This window comes from Acipenser ruthenus, chromosome 22, assembly GCF_902713425.1.
Source record: "Acipenser ruthenus chromosome 22, fAciRut3.2 maternal haplotype, whole genome shotgun sequence".
NCBI classification, from domain to species: domain Eukaryota; kingdom Metazoa; phylum Chordata; class Actinopteri; order Acipenseriformes; family Acipenseridae; genus Acipenser; species Acipenser ruthenus.
In genome coordinates, this window is record NC_081210.1 from 7352631 (window position 1) to 7374892 (window position 22262).

The 22262-nt window shown below is 36.2% G+C and overlaps 1 protein-coding gene across 2 annotated transcripts in view; it reads left to right on the forward strand.

Annotated features, from left to right (window-relative positions):
- Nucleotides 1–18243, forward strand: part of LOC117431125 (protein kinase C beta type) — a 117146-nt gene extending 98903 nt beyond the window's left edge. The window contains exon 17 of one of the 2 annotated variants that reach the window (XM_034051765.3): nt 11812–18243. In XM_034051765.3, coding sequence (XP_033907656.3) covers nt 11812–11964 — 153 coding nt within the window. In that variant the 3' untranslated portion in view covers nt 11965–18243. Of the gene's footprint in view, nt 1–4416; nt 6418–11811 lie in introns of those variants that run through there. The other variant, XM_034051766.3, reaches the window with a different exon arrangement.
- The last annotated feature ends 4019 nt before the right edge of the window (nt 18244–22262 follow it).

The window sequence follows — 22262 nt, forward strand, 5'->3', positions numbered from 1 at the left end:
TGTATCTGGTTGTTAGTAGGCAAATGGATTTTAAAGAAGGTAAAACATCAGCATCAAGGTTGTGTGATAAATAACTGGCTTTATGTCCCACAAAAAAAAAAAAAAGAATCCAGGTAAATTATAATGCACTGATTCAGTGGCCCAGACACAGTGAAGTGTTTTTTGGCTTCCGTGATTTGATTTTCCCGATAACTCCTTTAAAGATCATTGTCTGGGATTTAAAGCCAGGCTATTAAACAGAGGGGGGTGGTCGCAGCCGATGACCTTCGGCAGAGTGTGATAAAGTGGATTACAACGTTGTATAGAGATTAGCAGAGCCACTTTTAAATAATGAAAGCTGCTGTTTTCTCTGTGGTCTTTATTTTGTATTGCTTGCATCTTCGAGATAAGGAGTAAAAGCGGAAGATCATGCTTGATTCGGTCCCCAAAGATGAAAAGTGAGCAAAAGCAAGCTGAGGTTACTGCTGGTTATTGGCACAGCCATACAAAGCTGGAGTGGTTCAAGTTGTTTCATTAGCTTTGATAGCTATTGGAGGTCGGCACGGGTACCCTAAAACCCGGGTTTTAAATTACCCAACGCTACCCGGGTGTCTTTTTACTATCCGGGTTTCGATTTATTAATTTGAGAATTTTTAAAGAAAATGTAGAAAATATGACAATACAAGACAACGTTAAAACAAACTTTTGCATGAAGCCTTTTCTTAACTGACAGGATATCAATGTTTTACAGAAAATAATAACACAGAGAGCAGCAAGTACACCTCAGTAATATTAACTACTATTCTCAGGAATGAAATCAGAAACAAAACAACATAACGACAGGGCTCTAGAGTGCTACTGATTTGCGAATATAAATGTGCTTGTACGAACGTAAATTTTAATTTAGGCGCACGTGTGCCACTAGAAACTCCGAAAGGTTGACTATAAAAAATAAATGTGATTTTTCTGTGTTAATCACACATTAAAAACTACAAATCCCACACCCCACCAATTTCACTGATTTATCAGTGTGATGGCTACTCGTTTCCAGACAGTTTGAAAACCAAGATGAGGAAAATAACAAATTATTTTCACGTGATTGGAGAAGTTTCAAAAGAAAACCGCGATGAACAAAATTCAGATATGTCGGCGTCTTTACGAGAAAGAAGCAATGAAGGTGTTTATTATTATTATTATTATTATTATTATTATTATTATTATTATTATTATTATTATTATTGTTTCAATGTTTCCAATACTTGAAAAGGTTACACAAGCCTACAGATCTGAAGGGACTAAATGTATGTGTACTATATAGTATTTAAATATGTATCATGCACTTAACTAAATTATAATATATATATATATATATATATATATATATATATATATATATATATATATATATATATATATATATATATATATATATATATACACATACATACATACATACATACATACATACATACTAAATAAGCAAGAGATCAGATATACGGATGGCAATACTCTATTCTGTAGGTACACAACGGCCACTGTTTTGAAGTGAGTGCAGCATATTTTCTAAAAGAAATAAAACAATATGCATGTTACAAAACTATAGAAACGTCTCAAACAAAAAGCTATAATTTAACTGTGAAGTGCTAAGTTAAAGTAGTTTGTTGCTAGCGTTACAGTACTTTATATGTTTGAATTTTTTCATTCTTTCAGAGAAAAAGGGGATGAAGTTTGCGCTTGCTACAGAATAAGTCTGTAGCCCTAGCCCTGTCAGATATGTGCTGTTAATAGCCTCCATTCCCCTAGTTTTTGCCAGCCAGGTGAGGCTAATCACCCCTGACAGGTATATTTGTAAGGACACCAAAAAACTTTTGCTTCAGTTTCAAGATCTGATAGAATCTAAAGCACTTATTGCAAACCATTCCCTGCTTTAAAAATATCAGGCAACTTTATGATAATTAATTACCATTGTAATGCACTGTGTAACAAGCTGATGCCCAGAATTTACAGGTAATTTCCCATCAGGGGAATATTGATGGATTAAAATGCTTAATTTGTTATAGTTTAGGCAAATTAAGCTGGTACTGTAATATCCAACATATCATTTAAATATCTAGTGTCTATTTTAACAAGTTAATGGATCTTAATACCGCTGCCCTAAAATGTATTAACCTCATTTCACTGTATTTTTATCGGTAATAGTTGTATAAAGTGAGTCTGTAAATTACCGCCTGGAAGATTTTTGCACAGTTAAAGTGATAGTATTTGGATCTGCCACTGTTTAGATCATTAAAATAGACTCCAATGTTTTATGCAGTAGTTCTACATCAGTGATACTCTATTTGCTGAATTTGGAAGACATTTTCTACTCATTTCCCAATCCATATTTATACTATATGTTAAACTTTAAACAGAACATCATGTCTTACAGAAAGTCTCCTTCCATATTTAATTGAGAAACATTTGAAACAAGAACAGGGGGAAAAACAAAGCATCTAGAACAGCAGCCACCAAAGATCTTTAAAAAGCTGGAGCTTGTATTGGCTATCCAGGAGTCAAGTGATCATTTGAAAGCATTTGGAATTTAAATCATTAATTGAATATGTTTAAACAGTTCATCTAAAGAGGCAGCTTGAGTACCAGCACTTACAGACTGAATAGTATTTAGCAGATTCTGTCACTTCAGCACCCCGCAGAGAAAGAAAAAGGCTGTAATTTAATAAAATACCTGTTGATGGTATTAAACACCAGCAGCACTGTTGCTGAATTGCAAAACAGTTCAGATTGATTTCTGAAAAGCATTTACATGCATTTTATTCCTGCTGGATCAAAGGAATGGGAAGAGTGTTTGATTCAGCAGGAAACCCAGCTGTTCCAAAAGATGTTGTGTTGAAGAGCAAGGAGCTTAGCTTTTCAAATGTCTGTTTGTTTGGGTTTTTTTGGGGGGTGAATCATTTTAAGGTGAGCTGATCACTCGGAACGTAAAGCATATAGGGTACGTTTTAAGGATTCAGGTTTTGCATTTTATTTTAAGTGAAATACTGTTTTGTAAAGAAAGTGTTTTTATATATATATATATATTTTTTTTTTTTTATGGGCCACTAATCAGACTATGGGTACTTCCTTACTGCCCTGTAAGGACATGCCTGATTGCAAAGAAGCTGTCAGAAAAGAATATATACAAATGCTACTGTAAGTATTGTGATGCAATGAGTGCAAAGAGAGGGATACAGTAGGTCTTCTCTGTCACCAGTCGACCCTTACAACACAGGCATAGAGGGGAGTTTCTCCCTCAATTTTTTTAGCCCTAGCTACTTGTTACTGGGGTTCCATATGGTTACACACAAGGCAGCCTCTTGGCTTAGCATTGTAGCATTCCAGTCATTCTGCAGTCTTGCCCTTGCGACGACTTTGGTACACTCAACCATAAGATAATGGTTACATTTCATACTTGAAAGGGAACGTTACCTGAAATAGAAATGTAACCATTAACCTTCAAGGTCACTGCATCCGTGATTGCAGCAGTCCTGAAGGAAAAATGATGTTGATGTCTGTGAATGCAGTACTTTTATGTCCTCGGGGGCGGGCCATGACTGCATCACATGCTCGTCAAGCAGCTTTGATACATATTATTCAGGTTTCTGTTCTTTAAGAGGTAAACACCCATACGGTAATGGTTACGTTTCTATTTCAGGTAACCATGGTTATGAAAATTATCTAACGATTTCTGACCTGCACAATCGCGCACCTCTGCCCCTGGAATCTGCTGGGACAGAGAGAGGCTCTCATCTTTAGGAGTGGAAGCTGTATGGAAGTTTTCTGGGCTCGTAATGTGCAGCCCAGTTTAGAAGGGGTCAGATTATTATAATACAGTAGAACTAATGTATGTGTATTGGAAGACACCCAGGCATAGGAGACATACAGTATGCTGGGCAGTCAACAACACACAAAACTATATGAGCAGTGAACGACAGCAACCTTGATTTATGATTCGGCTTTATCAAGGTCTTTGCACTCCTCGTGTGAAAGGGAAACCATTAGGGTTGAAACAAAAAGCAGCATTACTGTTTTCGGAATCTTATCTCAATTGCTGATTGTCAGAAGATGTAATTAGAAACTGCTACCTAGGCAGGGAGCCTCCAGAGTCATTGACAAGGGGGGAGTAAATGGCTAATGAGATGGTTAACTTGGTTCATTTTTCATAACGCTGCACAAAACAGAACCCTCATACATATTCTCTGAGCATGCAGAGTATCCGCAATTGCTGATTGTGGATTCTGTTTCATATTCTTATTTATGATGCTGGGCTTTGGTTGTTCTGTGATTGGGTAGGCTCCTGCACCTACTGGTTACATTTTTATTTTATTTTTTTCTTTGACCGTGTTTTCTTTTGTTTCCACCCCACCCACCACATGCTTTCTTTTCTTTTCCTCCCTACAGTGTGGCCGAGAAGCTGAAAACTTCGACCGGTTTTTCACTCGCCATCCTCCAGTGTTAACACCACCTGACCAGGAGGTCATCATGAATCTTGACCAAGCAGAATTTGAGGGCTTTTCCTATATTAACCCTCAGTTTTAATGATCTTGATGTCAAGCATTAAGAGAAAAAAAAAACAAAGGCATGGGCTCGCAAATCAATGTGTAAACAAAGATACTAAAGTAAAAGAAAATTATAATTGAAAAAAAGAATGAAATAATGAAATGCCTTTGTTTTTTGGACCATCTCTCAAACAATTTGTGATCAACATTTGATTTTTATTATTTGATTTTTTTTTCCATTGTATTACTTTATCAAAAGGCAGAACTATCAACGAACAGGGTGACCACATCATAATACAAGAATGTATTATACGATTATTATAAGCTGTGTTATCAATGCCATCATTAATTCTTCCTCATAGTACCAAGCATACCCCCCCCCCCCCCCATTCTCCAAACCGCTATGCTTCCCTATGCAATTAGCATTGCATAGACATTTTTCCAGGTTCCCTTTCATCTGCATATACTAGGCTCAGCATACTGGAGTTATGAACCTAGATCATTCAACAGCACCATTGATTTTTGAGCGACTGAGTGACTCGGCCGTTTCCTTTTTGTTGGCCCTCTGACCTTGACCCAGTTCTGGGATTAAGTCAATGTTTTTTAATTGTTCTGCTAATTGGAGCGTCTCTGCAGGACAAAAAGCTGTAAAACAAACACCCTAATATAATGCATGAGCTGCTTTTAAAAGAAATTAAGTTGTGAGATAGCTAGGATGAAATTTATAATACTACTAATTTTTTTAATTTAATTAATTAATTTTCAAGCATGTTAAAAAGGCACATTTTTGTTTGGTATACATTTGTTAGTGGTGCGACTCTAGTATATTTCTGTAGTGGTGCTCAAGTACTGTAGCTTGTATATATATATACGTAGCATTGCTGTATAACTGCGTCTCCCATTGCCAGCCCTTCAGGATCATTACCAGTCTGAAGGTGTTTGTTTTAACCAGGATCTCAATATTTATTTGTAATCTGCTTTCTTTGGCACATAATATCTCTTGAGAGTTGGCACTGAGCAGTGTGTATTTTAATAAGCTATTATTTTAGTGACAAGGTTGAAACCAATACCTAGGCTGTTAGTTAGTGGTCCTTGAGGGGCCAGGATTGGTAAGCACTGCTGTGAAATGATGAAAAGTGAGAAAGTTCAGATTGCAGGTTCTTGGATCTAATGTTGCTGGTGTGGACATTTATCTGCTTGTACCAGAAACAAATCTCTAGCTGCCAGTCAGGAGCAGGAAACTCCAGCTACATGCCCACTGCCACAGTCAGCTGCTGGAACAATGCAGGCTGGGTCTCTGGTGCAGTGATTGTCTTCTTTACCAGCTTTGAGTTCAGAACCACTTTATCAGGAATTTCAAAGATCTCTAGCATTCGAAGATAAGTGGTCACCCTTGAAACGATTTAAATGGAAATATTTAAAGATTTTTAGATGATAGATGGCAGCCTGTTTTGCTAAATGATTATTGTGTCTAGTTTCTGCCAAAACTGGTGTGTGGTTTAGAGTAGGGCTTTAATGTTTTTTTTTTCCTTCTTTTTTTGTGTAAAATGTCTCAAAGAATTTATATGCAGTTAAAAAAAATTGTCAAATTTATGTTCAGTGGATCTCTGGTATACAAAGTGGTCATATTTTATGTGTGAGCCTTTACAGTATTGTAAAAATTCAAATTTAAAAAAAAAAATGTTTATAGATCATTTTGTGTCTTTTTTTCTAAACTCTGATGAAGCGGTCTGGTTTTAGCATTGCAAAAAAACAAACGCTGTGTGCATGAAAAACTAACAGATGTGATTTAATATATGAGAAATAGCACTTCAATGATATTAGGCTGTTGTGTTTGCTTAACTAAACTGCTGTTAATGTGCCAAAGTATTTTCCAGAAAATAAAATATGAAATATAATTAAACAGATTATTCTCTTGAACAGGTATGTTATATTTTGCCAATGTCGTGATGTGTTTTGTTTTATTCATCTTTTAAAACAGGATAAAAATGTTAACAAGAAAAGTGTTTAGACATATAGCTTTCTTTAGTGTTATTATAAACAAATGTTCCTAAATATTGAAATTCTTACCTGAAAAACAGTACATGCGAAATTGTAGAATATTTCGTTTTTTATGTTGACCTTTTTAAAGACATTCTACAGTATTTTCACCATCAGTGAATTATCAAACAAAATAAAAACAGCAGGAACAGGCATGTGAAATGTCCCTTTCTTGTACTGGACAGAGTGATCTTTAGCAGAAACATTTCTAATATATTTTTCGTTGAAGACATTTTAAAGAAATCGCGCAGCTCTATGCAGTGTGTTCAATCATTTACCGGAAGCAAACTAAACCTGCTGCCAGGTTTGCATACATACATACATACATACATACATACATACATACAGTAAAAAAAATACTTGGGCAATGCAGGATTAAATACCATATTCTGCCTTTCTATAACAGCAGTACCATTTTTTACCCTGTCCAGTTATTATCTAGTTGAAATTAAGTGCTGCTTTTTTTAAACTTACAAGTAACAGAGTAATTAAACAGATATAAAAACCAATAAAGGTACTGTTGAGTTTAATTGTGTCATTTAAGCTTGTCAAAGTCCACTGCTCTGAGCTGGTGGAAAATGGAGTTAAAACTCATGGAAGTTTCTGATTGAGATAATACTGGAAGTTGTTACATCATTATCTGGATAGCTCATGTTTTCTGTAGGGTACCTATTAATTGATCATATTTGTTCAGCAGATTTGAACCTATTAAAATATTAGTTTTAAATGTGTAAAGTTAGTATTATATCACATTTCAAAACCCTATTTACTACCTATTAGTAGTAGTAGTAGTATTAGTATTATTATCATTATTATTATTATTAGTTCCTCATTAGATTTCACTTTCTGGTTTGGCATTTCCTTGTTACTTTCACTTAGCACATGAATGCTAATTAATTCTGAATGTAAGAGCCTAAAATTAAAATCAACTGGTTATCATAAGTGTCTGAGGCTTATCAGCTGAAAACAGGTCACCGTCTGACACTGCCATTCTGCGCTTCTTAACAGAGAATTGGCTCCTACATACAACTGAGCTTTAATCTGTTTTCCTGAAAAGCCAGTGCATACATAGAGGAAGAAATTAAAGAATCAAGGTTATAATTAAACTATAGTAAGATTAGCTTAGACGATTCAGCAGAAAGTGTTTTTCTTCCTTGGTACAAAAATTAAATAGTCCCTTACGGTGCAATAATTGCAAGCAGCTAATAAATATAAGCTGGGAGGGGAAAAAAACAGATATTGTGGTTAAAATGTCTTGCTTTTGAATGTGTTATTTTATATATATAAAATACTGCAGCAGTAGTCTAAAATGTATCTGCTGCTCAGCAGAATGCAGGGCTGGGGAATGGCTGATGGAATGTGAGACAGGTATTCTGTCATCCCACCTATTGTTCTCCCTGGCTCAAAGAAGTGACACACAGAGCAGATATGTTTTAAATCTTTCGACTCACATGTTGTTACATCCAGGAGCATGTGAGAAAAGTGTGTATGTGTGACGCTAATCTTTGACAAGCTTCTAAAATGAATTCAACTTCACAATGATCTGGAGAAGAGTGAATATGTTAGTTCAGCTAACAAAACATTGGGGAAAACAACTTCAAAAAACATTTCTAATAGCTATGCTCTCTATAATCCCCATTCCCACTGTGTTGTGTTCTTGCTATCTAATAAAACAGCTGCCCTCATCTACGCAGAGTCAATCTCAGTGCAAAAACTGTACATGGATTATAATGTGTATACAGCTGTAATCTTGTAGATTTCTTTTTTCAAATAGATTTCTGTGAGGTTGTGGAATTAACTCTAAGGGCCACAAATTCAGTTAATATATTTGAGATGTAAATTGTAGCTCTTTTGTTAAATTATATCAATTTTAGACATGAAACGCAAACTAGGACCTACAATCTAGAATTTATTTTTTTTTAAACATGTTTACCCCGTTTTTCTCCCAGTTTGAAATGCCCAATTGCATTTAGGCTCAGCTCACCACAACTACCCCTGTGCTGACTTGGGATTGGTAAAGATGAACACACGCTGTCCTCTGAAGCGTGTGCCGTCAGCCTACCGCTTCTTTTCACTCTGCAGGCCCGCCATGCAGCCAGCCCAGAGCTACAGCGTCGGAGGACAACGCAGCTCTGGGCAGTTTACAGACAAGCCTGCAGGCGCCTGCCCAGTCTACAGGGGTTGCTGGTGTCCTACGTTTTTTTTTTTACCTATAAAATATACATATCAAACTAATTTAAAAGTTATTGGTAGATTTTTATTTGGTTTAAAACATTTATTTTGCAATAATAAACATTTGAGTCACTACTGTGGGACCGGTTCACTAACTCATGCAGGATATCTGGATTAATTCATTCAGGGTTGATATTCAGGAAACTTTTCTGGATTGCTGTTTGACATTTTTACCAAATTTAATTTAACTGATCAAAACAGACCGACTAAACAGTAAAAGGTGATTTTACAGAGATTTGACACCATATTAGACTAGGAATGTTGTTTCTTTTTCACACTGAACACACTTCCATTTTATAAACCAATATCTATTATCCTCTGCCTTTTTTTAAATCACTAAAAACCAAAACGCATGCATACAGACTGAAATTTAATCATTTCTATTGGGCTCTATCAATGTACTGCATACCACAATACATTTATAACTAATTTTTTTCACGATTATCTCCTTGAAATGAACCCATTGTTGTGTAATATGTAGTTCCCTGAGTAAATACCCATTTCTGAAAGAATAGTGTAAATATACATATTTATCACTTAAGTAAATACAGCAAACGTTTGGCTTTGCCCTATTGACGCACTCCCTGTTACACTGCATTTAGGAACCTGGCAGCTGGTTTAGTTTGCTTCCGGTAAACGATTTCTTTAAAATGTCTTCAACGAAAAAGTTGCATCAAAGATGGGAAATATTTCTGCTAAAGATTGCTCTGTCCAGTAAAAGAAAGGGGAAAATAGAATGTCTTTAAAAGGTGGACATAAAAAATTAAATATTCCACAATTTAGTGTTTGCTGTTTTTCAGGTAAGCATTTAAATACAGTATGTAGGAATGTTTGTTGTATAATAACTATAGAGAAAATGATCAAATTTTGAACATGACAACACTATAAAATAATTTTAAAAAATGACTGTGAAAAAAATACAACCTTAAATATAACCAAACAGGCTTATTTTGTATTGTTTTGGTGTCCAGGGGTATACAGTATCCAACTGAGATGAATGTAACCATCTAATATACAAAGTTTTCCCCGGGGATACTGCTAATGCAGACATGTATCATATACAGTATGTACTGTGCAGTTCATTCACTCGTCTGCATGACTTCATACATGTGCTGTACTGTGCAGTACATCTATGTAACACTCGTGAGCCATTTACTGCTGGACACTTTCTTCTGGGTAGTGAATATGAATAACCCACATTTTTTAAATTAGATATAGCGAAAGGAAATAAAATGAGGAACAATATACTACATAAAGCCGTATCCTTTCATTGTAACACTTAAGTCTACAAATCAGTATTGGGGAAAAAAAAAAAAAAAAACCTACCCAAAGACCAGCTTTTTAAATTATGCTATCATGCAAGTACAAATGTTGTACTTACCCCATATTGCAAGTGCTGTATGATGAAAAGGAAATGCAGCGCTCATAATTATCAAGCAACTCCAACATGATGTATAAAATAATTATATAGAAGCCTTAAATGTGAATTAAATCTGTTGTCTGTATTGCATATATAGATGTGCCATCTGCCGGTTTTGTGTTCAAGTAGTTGGTGGGTGAGAGATATTGACATTGTGTTCTTGTTCCTGCTTACAAAAACAAACCGTGAAGACCAATTTAGAATGCAGTACAAGACTCTTGCCCATTTACTGTCTGTCTACACGTCTGTCTCTCTGTCTGTCTTACATATACTTTTGTGCAATTTTAGTTTTCTTCTAAAGCGGACATCTCATATTCAGATAAACTGATGAGAACAATGGGAAAGTTTCAGCACCATGGAAATTTCTGTCAATTATCAGGCACTGTCAGCAAGCCATTTCTTTTCATTGTTCATGTTTACTTCCTAAGCTGACAGAGCCGCTCCACAGTTGACATGAAGCTGTGAACAGATGCATGAAATTCTAGTTTCTAAATTGTAGCTAAAATTACCTTCAACAGATGGTTCTAAAGTCATATTGGTTGTCTGTTGGGCATAACCTCCTCCCTCCACTTACCAGCACGAGCTAATGATTACAGATTTTCTTCTGAATCACCCATGGGGATCCCCTCCAGGTTTGTCATATATAAACTCTGCAAAACTTTACTACAGCAACGCTTGGGTTGGCTCACAGGCACCTTATCCATCAGTTCCTACAAGTCCGACACTGCCCCTTTTCCCCCCTACGGTACTGTAAAACCACTCCACACTGCATTGATATTGTAGAAATAAGCATTAACTGCAAATTAAACTTGGCAAGTAGAGACACCAAATGATGGCCAACAAGATTATTTGGCTACCGCTATTTGTTGGCAATATATGCACACCCTGTAACAGCAGGTTGCCCTACTGCAGTGGTTCTTAATATACTGTACACTGTACTCATGGTGGCACCCAATACATTACAATAGCAGTCAAACAGGCTGAATGACAGATGCATTGCTATTACCTAAGTTAATACAATAGAAAAGTCAATGAAGTGGTTACTGGTGGTCTGTTATTACCTCAGAAATTCGCATGGATTGAGAAACACTGCCTTAGTGGTACACTTCTTCAAAAATGTGCGCACGTCAGCCTACGGAGGTCCCTGCACACTTTGACATCTCATGCAGAAGTTTCATACCACAGGAATCCTTGCCAATGCCTGGAAGACTAGACCATTGGAGGACGTAGCAGAGGATTAAAACATGATGATCATCATCATCATCAGGGATCATCAATGGTGGAGTACAGTTCAACGGCCTGACACATCAAGCTTTCACACAGCAAATAAATTAGCAGCTCTTTTTATACCATGATTACTATTTGTGGACATGTTGGGGTCACCCCCTATGCCATGTGCATCATCTTATTGTATCCTGCAAGATGTACATTTACATGGTCTTTAAATTTTATTACAAGCAATGCTAAAGTGACAGACAGACATACAGACAAATAGACAAATCATTGTAAAGCTGGACACCATAATATTACAAATAGTCATTAAAAAAAAAAGAAAACAGGGTAACACTTCCATTTTAATGATCTATTTTCTTCTTCCCGAAACAGAAAAATAAGAGGGACACAGGAAACTTTGACAAGGAGTTTACCAAGCAGCCCCTAGACCTCACTCCCACCGACAAACTTTTCATCATGAACTTGGACCAAGATGAGTTTGCAGGATTCTCCTACATGAACCCTGAATTTGTAATTGAGGTCTAATGGCATTGCTAACGTTTCAATTTAAAGGTGCAGTGCACTCTCTTTGAAGGTGGGAGGGGTGTTTAATTGTCAGGTGTATACCAGGTTGCTGTAAAGTCACCTAGTCATTTTGGTGTGGGACACTTTCTGCAGAGCAGTTTCAAAGCTGGTAGTTATGCCATTTTTATGTTCAATACGACCAACTTTTGTTTTACAGCATTTGGATAACATTAAAGCCAGCTGAACACTGCATTTCCATTTGGACACTAAATACATTTTGAGGTGTGACTGACTGAGGTGTGTTCAGCGGTAACTTGTTTTTTCCAACAGAAGGAAGGCAAAATGGCCACGTCCCTTTACAGCCACCATCTGTGTACAGTACCTGCATGTGTGAAATAGCTTTCCATTGTGCAAACCAGATCTTGTTGTGTCTGGGGATATAGAAACATAATAATGTAAATTAGGCTTTAAAATAAGTGTCTGATAGAGATAAATTACTGTCATGTTGTAAGATGAGAAAGTATGGGCTGTATCCTCAATTGAAGTACATGCAAGTAAAATGGAAGGTATCTAACTGTTTTAATTTGGGAAAGTATTCAACTTTTCCCAGTGCTATTTATGAACAATAACCTGATATTTTGTACTTAAACGTCTATTCCTATGTGTTTTTTTTCAAAGATGGAAATTGACACTGACATAATGACATTTCAATTAATGACACTTGTTGCAAAGAGTTTCCAAATATTTCTATTCGGGCTGATTAGGTCAGTATGTTTGACAAACACATGAGCGCCTCCAGCCGGACATTAACTAATATCCTCAGCTAGTTTTTATTGAAGCATTATTAGGGGTGGGGAAAAAAGAAAATAAATAAAAACATGAGTATGCTGTATATTCTAAAAGTGAACTTTTATGCATGCCTGTTTAGTTTACTATGATGTCTAATTTTAGTAAGTTCAAAGGTCGCTGCTGACGCTGAATACAGTACTTGTTGGCTGTTTTTTGTTTCTTCCTAATAACTTGCATATCATTTATAAAAATCAAAGATATCTAGAAGTCTTCCAGGATATTTCGTAAAAAGAGTTATCTATATATAGTATATATATAGTATATTGTAAGTTTACACCATACAATTGTATCACCATTATAAAGTGAATTAAGCAGCTGCTTCTAAAGTATGATGAAAGATGAGATTGTATACTATGTTTTTATTTATTCATTTATTTATGTGTGTAGGTATGTATTTATGTATAACCAGGAGAATATGGGGGCTGGAAATCTAACACAAACTGACTGCAGCAAATATAATTGGTAATGCTAGTATAATTTATGATAAAGCAATAAAGCGTATCCACAGAAAACGTAAGAGCTTCAGGTTGTTTGTACGTACTTAAAATCAAGCACATTCATCATATCCCAAACGAATATGAAGATTCATTGTCCATTGGAGCCGATTAGTAAAGGACAATAGACAGTGAACGACATATCAGATGTTAATCTGTGTTTCGCTGGGTTGACATGTTATATGACATACTGGAGTGCCAAGGTTCTGGAACTCAGACATGTAACACGGCAGGCAAACCTTTTATTGCATTTCTGTCATAAAAATATAGTAAAATGTCAGGGAAGGTCCTAATTTAATGATTTAATGAACGGGGGTATGTAGATTAATTTAATAGACGGCTCTATGTTGTGGGTTCTTACTTATTTTTAATACCATCTGTATATGATACCAAAAGTTTGCTATACATGCATAGAATATGCACATTTCACAAATTCTCAGTACAATTATAGTATCGATTTAAGTGTTTTTTACAACAACTTCAGATATATATATTTAAGACAAGGCAAGCTAAATCCCTAGCTATTCTTTACACTTGCATATCTTTATTTTCTAAAGATATACAAAAGCTTCATCAAATGGATTAAGCATGCTCATTAATATCTTGTTAAATGTGGAGTGTTGTACCTGGAGTTAAATGTGACACACTAATGCAATGCACCACCACGTTTGCAGTGCAACTTGGAATGAATGTGTGAAGTGATCAGCTTTTGATCGGATCACATTTTAGTCCCCCAGGCAATATGTTTTTTTTTCCCAGATATCCCTCACAAATCCCTTGGCCTGTAGTGCTGGCCTGCACTGGTGCTGCTGGCCCTGGGGGATTCACAGTAATCAAAACCAGCAGATGATCACAGAGTCTCCTAACAATATCCACACCAGAGTGCCGGATGAATCGATGCAGACAATACTGGAGACCTGTGAAGTTTGACAAAGCCTTTCTTACTTTGTCTGCATTCTCTCAACCCAGAACTGCATATACAATTCATTAACTATTTACACGGCATGCTGAATTTAGAAATGCCTCTGTGTCACACTGCTGTACACCAAAGTAAAAGCATAGCAAACCATTGTAAAGAACAGCGGGTATGCTCCCGAGTGGCGCATCCAGTAAAGGCGCTCCACGCGGAGTACAGGATGTGCCCTATAGCCTGGAGATCGCAGGTTCGAATCCAGGCTATGTCACAGCCGACCGTGACCGGGAGTTCCTAGGGGGCGGCGCACAATTGGCTGAGTGCTGCCCGGGTAGGGAGGGCTTAGGTCGGCAGGGGAATCCACGGCTCACTGCGCATCAGCGACCCCTGTGGCCGATAGGGCGCCTGTGGCTCTGCAGCGGAGCCGCCAGATCTGTGTTGTCCTCCGGCACTATAGGTCTGGTGGCATTGCTGTGGATCTGCAGTGCGAAAAATGACAGCTTGACAGGAGCACGTTTCATGGTTAAAGGGCACTCTGTGACATTTTTTAATAACTTAGATTCTAATCCTTTTTCTCTCTTTTTTTCTTTAATTGTGACATATACCAAGCCCATTCCTGGCTATGGAAGTATAATCCTTTAAAAAGCAATCTCCTTTTTAATGAAAACAAGCATGGAGTATTGAAGCAAAGCAAATGCAACCATGTGAATTATTACACACAATTCTGAATTAGCAACCACAGGGGCTGCTGAACTTAGGAAGTTGGACAATACTGTTCCAGCAATTAAACTGATGCATGCAACTTCCTGAAGTCTGAATTATAGCATACCTGTGCACTGAGATTTCTTTTGATGCTCCGTATATATTTCAACTGTAACTTAACAACTGAACTGTGCAATGCTAAAATCAATTCTTATTAAAAAAATGAAAGCCAACAATAAAAATGGCTTCTAGGGGAAGCAACTCCAGAATGTACTTTCCCATCCTGACATCCTGCTTGGTTCTGTTAAATATGTGACTTGGCAAGCAGTTACCCAGAAACCACAGGGTTTATTGCACCGTTCCAAAAAAAAGATTGTTATTGCGCATGTATATTTCAAGCTTTAAAAATAAAACTGGTAACACTTTACATTAGGTTAATCGCCTTGTAATAAAATAGTAATTACACAGCTGCTTGTTAAATTTAGGCTTAATAGCTCAATTACAAAAAATGGTTGCAGTTGCCAGCGCCTTTGATTATTACACTGTTTTTACTGACGCGATTGTATATTTCCAATGCAATTACTATGTAATGTGCAATTACAGTGTAATTACAGTGTAGCTAGAGATTGACACAAACTGGCTGTGTTAATGAGCAAAGACATATGTGCTAAGATCCCTCAGGACTGTAATAGAATAATTAATAATTTTAAAAAAGTTTCAAACTGATTAATTGAGAGGTTATTGTGAGGGTTGGGGCTGTGGGTACCCTTAGGGGGTTAGTGTCTGTTAATTACTAAGAGCTTATTAGGATCTAATTGCTATTTATTGTGGTTTTCACAGTGGAGTTTCCTATAGCACAAACTGAAGGGACATTATTTTACTTTGAAATGCTTGGGTTTAACTTCTAATAAGTTACCAAACAAGGATTTGCAGCACCAGAGATTTTACTGTGATTTGAATTGCCTTTTGTTTTCTAATATCATGGTTGACTTTACATCAGTGTTAGGGTATCATATATAACATTCTGTACACAGGATTTAGTTAAAGAGTAGGTTAACTAAACAAGCATGTTTTAACTATAAGCATGCACAAAGACACATCCAAAGTTACGAATACCTTACGATGCAAGACATTTTTGTTTTGTAGTTTTTATTTAGCAGAGAGCAAAAAATCGTAACAGTTGAAAATAGCAACTTGCGCTGTGCAAACGAACCCTTTTCACACAGCTCCAGGAAGCTATATAGCACAATGAGAGTGTGAATATTCACACTGATGAAAAACAAAAGGTTTGTTTCAAATCAGAGAAAGGAAAATAATAAGTAAAAAGAATATTTTTCCGTGGCTAGCGGATATTCAGCAGTGGGCCTGTCTTTGATGATTCTCATCATCCTAAAGGTTATAGAAGCTTGAGGTGGGTAGCCGTCATTAAATAGTAATAAGCAGTACTGTCGCTACGTAACATGTAGGCTTAATTACATATGCTGTTACATTGTGTTATTATTATGTTTCAGCATGTGTATGTAAGTATAGTGCAATTGCAAAACCTGTTATCAGCTTCTGAAAACATTAGGCCGCCTGACTGAGGACCCTCACCCGATAGAAATGTGCAATTTAATTCTTTCCCTTGTAATGTACATACTTTGCTTTGGAAATGAAGGTTAGACATGTACACTAGATGTGATATCAAGCTAGTAAGTGTTCAATTTGATAAAGAAATCCCAGTCATTTAACAGCAGTGTTTGTGTAAATTAATGTATCACCCGGCCTTGGGAATACAGCTTTTGTTAGGTTTCTGTGTTGTTTTGCTGCATCCCCCTAACTCCATCTTGCCATCTGACATGCATTGCTTGGTCCCTGGAAGCATGTTGTCAGTTTAATTGTCTTGCTTTTTCATTGGAGGCTCTAAGATAAATGATAAGCAATGTCTTTCAGGCACCCTAAACACAATGGCTGTATTTCTGGGATTTACTCGGAGGTTAGGGTAATCACATACTTTTCTTCATCTGATAGCGATTTGAGGTTTCATATAGTCAACCCTTCAGAATGCTAAAACACACTCAACTGCTCCAAACTCGTCCCAGTAAGCAGTGCTGAGCGCTTAGGAAGCGCAAGACTGAGCAAATGATGGTGTATGGACTTGGTTCAGCTATCAGCTTCGAACCTCACTGAACTTTTGTGTCTGAGGCAGGATAGAGTGAAGAGCCTGATAAGAATGCAGTGCAAAGGAAAGCAAAGTTAGCATGCTATCCACACTGAATAATAAGGAGAAAAAATGTATCTTATCAAAAAATGGCAGCATTTTTTTTTGTATGCTAATATAGCTGCTCTTGTTACCTGTGCAAGGGCAAAAGTGCTATGCTTCCCTGCCTCCAAAGTAATTTCTATGCTAATAAGACTCTCAATAAGATAAGGCAACCAGTGATGTGTCTGTATTCTGACGCAGAATTTGTGCATGGGAGTGTTGCCAGAATTTAAAGAGACTTTTGGTTTGCTGCTTTCTTTCTCCTCAGTCTCTGTTGCAAAGTATTCAGAACCAGTCCTGTATTAATTATGAAAGAATGATATTGTAGCATGATGTATCTCTGGGACTTGAATCTAGTAGTAGCTGTATAACAGAGTCTTCCGTTATGTGTGCAACAATAAAATGTATCAAAAAGTTATATAATGTTACCACAGCAACTGTTCCTAAGAGTATTGAGAGTGTTAATAATGATGTGTACATTGTGACAGTGCGTAATGCTTTCAAACAATGGACAAACATTTATATGAATAACAGCTATTCCAGTGTGATTCATATGTATTTTTGGCTATTATAAACTGTAATCTTTATGATAATTACATATGTGAGGTCATTGCTGGTGCATTTTTTTTTAAGTGCTGCTATTAAAATAGTGCAAGAAAATGTTAATACTGAATTATAGCAAAATACCTCCTTATGCTTTATAATACAATCTTTTTAATGAAATATTCAAGCAGAAATGTAGAAGATAAACGCTTGGAATGATGATAGTGTCTTCTTTGATATATACTTTGTACTGTATTTCAATGTTTTTAACTTTTGGTGATTTTTTTTGTTGTAATTTATAAATGATATGTCAACACCACAGGTGTCATCATGTATTCTGGTACAGTTCATTTCTAAAGTATAAATGTTAGAACTGTTTTATTGAATACATTGGCCTTGTCTTAACCGCATGCTCTCTGCAGTATGACATTTGAAATGAATATCTCAAATTTACCTCCATATTGGCTGCCTCTCCTGATGTTGTGGTCTGTTAATAATGTCAACTAAAATAAAGTGCTTTGAAATACCACTGCTTAATTATTCTACATGAGAGAGGCATTTGAATGCCTATGAGTAAAATATAATCTTCAATGAGATAATAAAGTGAAAATGAATGCTTGAGTTTCACAATGACACTTTTCTTTGGTTATTTTAGATGTATAACGCTGTACTCCTCTCTGCGTGAAAAGAAATCAGCGCAGGGAAAAAGAGGAATCTTTCATTTCAACGAAAAGGTTATTTTGTATACAGTATTCTTCATAAATCTAGCTGTATGCAGTTCTGCCAACTATGCTCAGCACAGCAGGGTGGTATTATACATTTGAGACTAGAGAAGAAAGAACATTCTGAGAAGAAAGCAGATCTACAACAGTGCTTGCAAAGAGCTGACTAGGCCTTGCACAGCAAGGCCTAAAAACAGAATCCAGGGGTGGCTTTGTGTAGCGTGGTATAAACTGGTCAGTTAAGATTCAGAACTAGTTTTTGAATTTTAGGATTTATCTGGTGAATTCTGGTTCATCAAAAATATTGTTCAAACCGTTACAAAACTTCTACACAATTCAGAACAACTGTCAGTGAATGTTTCAGACTGAATGGCAGGGTGTGTTTGAGTCAGAGAATAACATTGTCCCTTAGATTTCATGAGTACTTAATTCACAAGCACCGAAAGAAACAAACAAACAAAGATAAGGAATTCGGAATGCACAATACATTGAATTTAACACCAACAAAAATATTTTTCTGTCAAACTAACGCAGCCCCCCACCTGACTTAACATTAACAAAAATGAATAGCACTTGTTAACATGTTAGGAAGCTAGTTGTTAACAGGTGAAAAACAAAACTGCCAATTAAAACAAGAGATAAACAAAAGCTTTTACAGAACACCCACCTGCATGCTCTGAGTTCAAGAACATTGTTTTGGGGAATAAGATCACAGCTTTGAGATTCATGGTATTGAGGAGTGAAAAACAGCACTAAGCACGTAAAGGGTAAGGAATTGTTTTGGGGAGTACACATTTAAGGTTTATTGACCCCATTTAACGTCTGAATCATATCCCTGTGAGAGTCATGTTGGAGCGCTTGGTTTGCGCTAATAGAGTAATAAAGAATATGAACAGATATTTAAAAGAAAGGTAATAAATGAATCACAGAACACATTATGTTAAAATGCACAAAGTTAGTACATTTCAAGATTACCTCATGTACAGTGACATGGGGGGCAGAGGATTGTTACTCTCATGTAAATTGACATATTGTGTTACTGCTCTTGTATGTTTTTTTCCCCTTGAAACTGAACAGCAATAGCACTGTACTGTATACTCTTATATTAGCTAAAGAGAGAGACTGTTACTCTCTTAACCCAGGAAGTTAAATTGCTTATATTGACATTCTTGATTGAACACTTGCACTTGCTTCTCTCTCCCAATAAGCTTGTTTTGTATAACAATCTTATCCTTACTCTTTAAAAATGAATGCAGCTGGTAATTGGAGATTAAAATCTTTTTTTTTTTCATAATGCACTTTTCAAACAATATCATACCAAAAACAAATCTCTGAATAATTGCTGATTTTGAGTTTTTATTCACTATTGCCAGTAAAGGAGTCAGTCGTAGATTATTCATTAATGGTGTTTGTCTTTGGTCCCACATCCTTTTTTTCTAATATGTCTCATGAAATATACCTCTGCAGTACCCTATAGAATATCTTAATGTGTTTTTTTTTCTTTTTTTGGAGAGCACAATGCCATAGCATTGTGTTTAGTGAATTCCAACTGGAAAGGGGCTTGCTGGCCAATAAGGGGTAGGGGAATGGATTTTAAAACCCTAGGGGCAACACCTTTAATAGCCTTATGAGGTTGGCAAAAGATCACTAAACCGAGAATTCAGATTGGCTTATAAAAATAGGCGCTTTAAATCAAATTAAGTGGTACCTAATTTGCCTGACTCAGTTATATTTCAGGTGGATGTCTCCTTCCCCTTGTGAATTTGGGCATAGGTAAATCTCATTTAAGCATATGTTGAAAATTATGGTCCCTTTTGAAACCAATTCAAAACATTACGAAACAAAATAAACTTGAGCAGGGAATCACCTCAGAACAACTCTTTTGATTTGTGATTCAGAATCAAACCTTGCGGTTACTCAAGGACCTCTTTGTTTTTACCCAATTTTCTAGAGGAAAATTTAATATCAAGGTAAAAGTGATCAGAATGGAAAGCTTTCTTCCTGAGCCTCATCATTCCATCCATCAAAGACATTGCAGGAGGAGCAGCCTCATTAATGCTCCAAACATTGACCAACAGCAACACATTGGACTTGGTGACCTTCAGGAGGGATCTCCCCAGGGCTATCGTTCATCCATTTAATTTGCATCACAATCTCTCCTGCCTCATTATTCTTTATCCACCTTCCCTTCAAAAAATGTTAAGAGAATCAATCAAAATTGAAAAGCCTGTTGAGCAAAAACTTGCAGTGCTAGACTATAGGATAAGATGCACCGGTACGTGTGGCACCACTCTTGTTGTGTATTGCATGTAAATGACATACTGATTCAGAACGTATTGTGTTTTTCAGACAGTTCAGTTCTGATAGTTAGGGTCCCAGGCAAGCTCCAAGGAGTCCCCCATAAACTCCATTTAAAAAATTAAAAAAGTATAATCCATTTTTATGTTGTTGCTCATGAAAGGTGTTGGACAAGCAGCAAATAGCCCGACAGTTAGGATTCTCCAGGAAGCCGTATAAAGACAGATATAGACAAACATAATAATAATAACAAGATATTGGGGCAACAAAACCCAAAGCACTGAGAATGACTGCAAACAGCAGAAAAAGGGAAATGTAAAAAATCTATTCAAATGCCATTAAAGTTACTTACTGTCTGAGTTAGGAATCGGTTTGATATGTTCTTGCACTTACATTTTGGGACCCGGAGAGCACCTACAGTATTTCTCAATGGGCCAAGATTTCTATGAAGAGTAAAATCTGATGAATAATTCATTTCTCCTGACACTGGACATATATAATCCATTTGTCTTCAGTAAATATATCATGCAAGCTGACATCAACCCCAGAAAGACATTACCTGCCTTGCATTTGGTCCAGAAGCACTCTGTAAACCATGTAAGCAACATAAGAATGATAAGTACGAATAGTTAGGGACAATTCACAACTACAGGAGAGTCTACTATATGTATATTGCACCAGGACATGCTTTAATAGTGCCCACCCTTGTTATCTGTAGCCTCTGTTTTTGTCCCTCATCTTGAGTGCTAAAATTCACACACACACACATAAAAAATTAACAAACAAACAAAAAAAAAATGATATGGATTTGCCACAAGAGGCTTATCTTCATAAGCCTCGCCAAAAAAAAGGTAATTAGTGTGATTGTAATTCGTCAAACTCCAGCAAAGCAAGGAGTCTCTAGTGTACTCGTGCAGAGAAATGACAGCCAGTGATTTATTGTGTGTTTTTAATTACAATATCTATAATAGAATAAAAGGCACAGTGTATGATGATATAATATCATTTGTTGAATACAGTACATGTGTGAGAAAACACAATGTTAATAGGGAACTTTTCAATATACAGCTATGCACAAAGGTTTTGCATCAATTAGAATTTTAGGTTTGAGTCATAAAAAAAAAACTCTATGAACATAATTTAGATTTTTTATTTAACATCACCTAATCGAAACTACAAAATGATATGCAAAAGTCTACCGGAAGCCATAATAGTAGTACAGTATTTCATGTTAGATTTCGAAATGTTACATTTGAGGAATCAATATGCCATTATTTTAAATAACAGATATTTATACTTAAAATAAAATAGGTATTTTAGTGAGATGAAACATTTACGTTCTATGTTTTATTTCTTTACATTTACAACTTGAATTTTGCTTCCTTGCATTCTAAAGTAAAACAACACATTAACTATAACAATCATACTATATTCTAACGCTGAACCGTATAAAATATACTATATATGACTTGCATTTAGCTTATATATGCCATGGCAAATATTAGCTTCAAGTAAGTGGTTCGGTTCTCCTGGGTTTCATTCTTTATGCATCACTT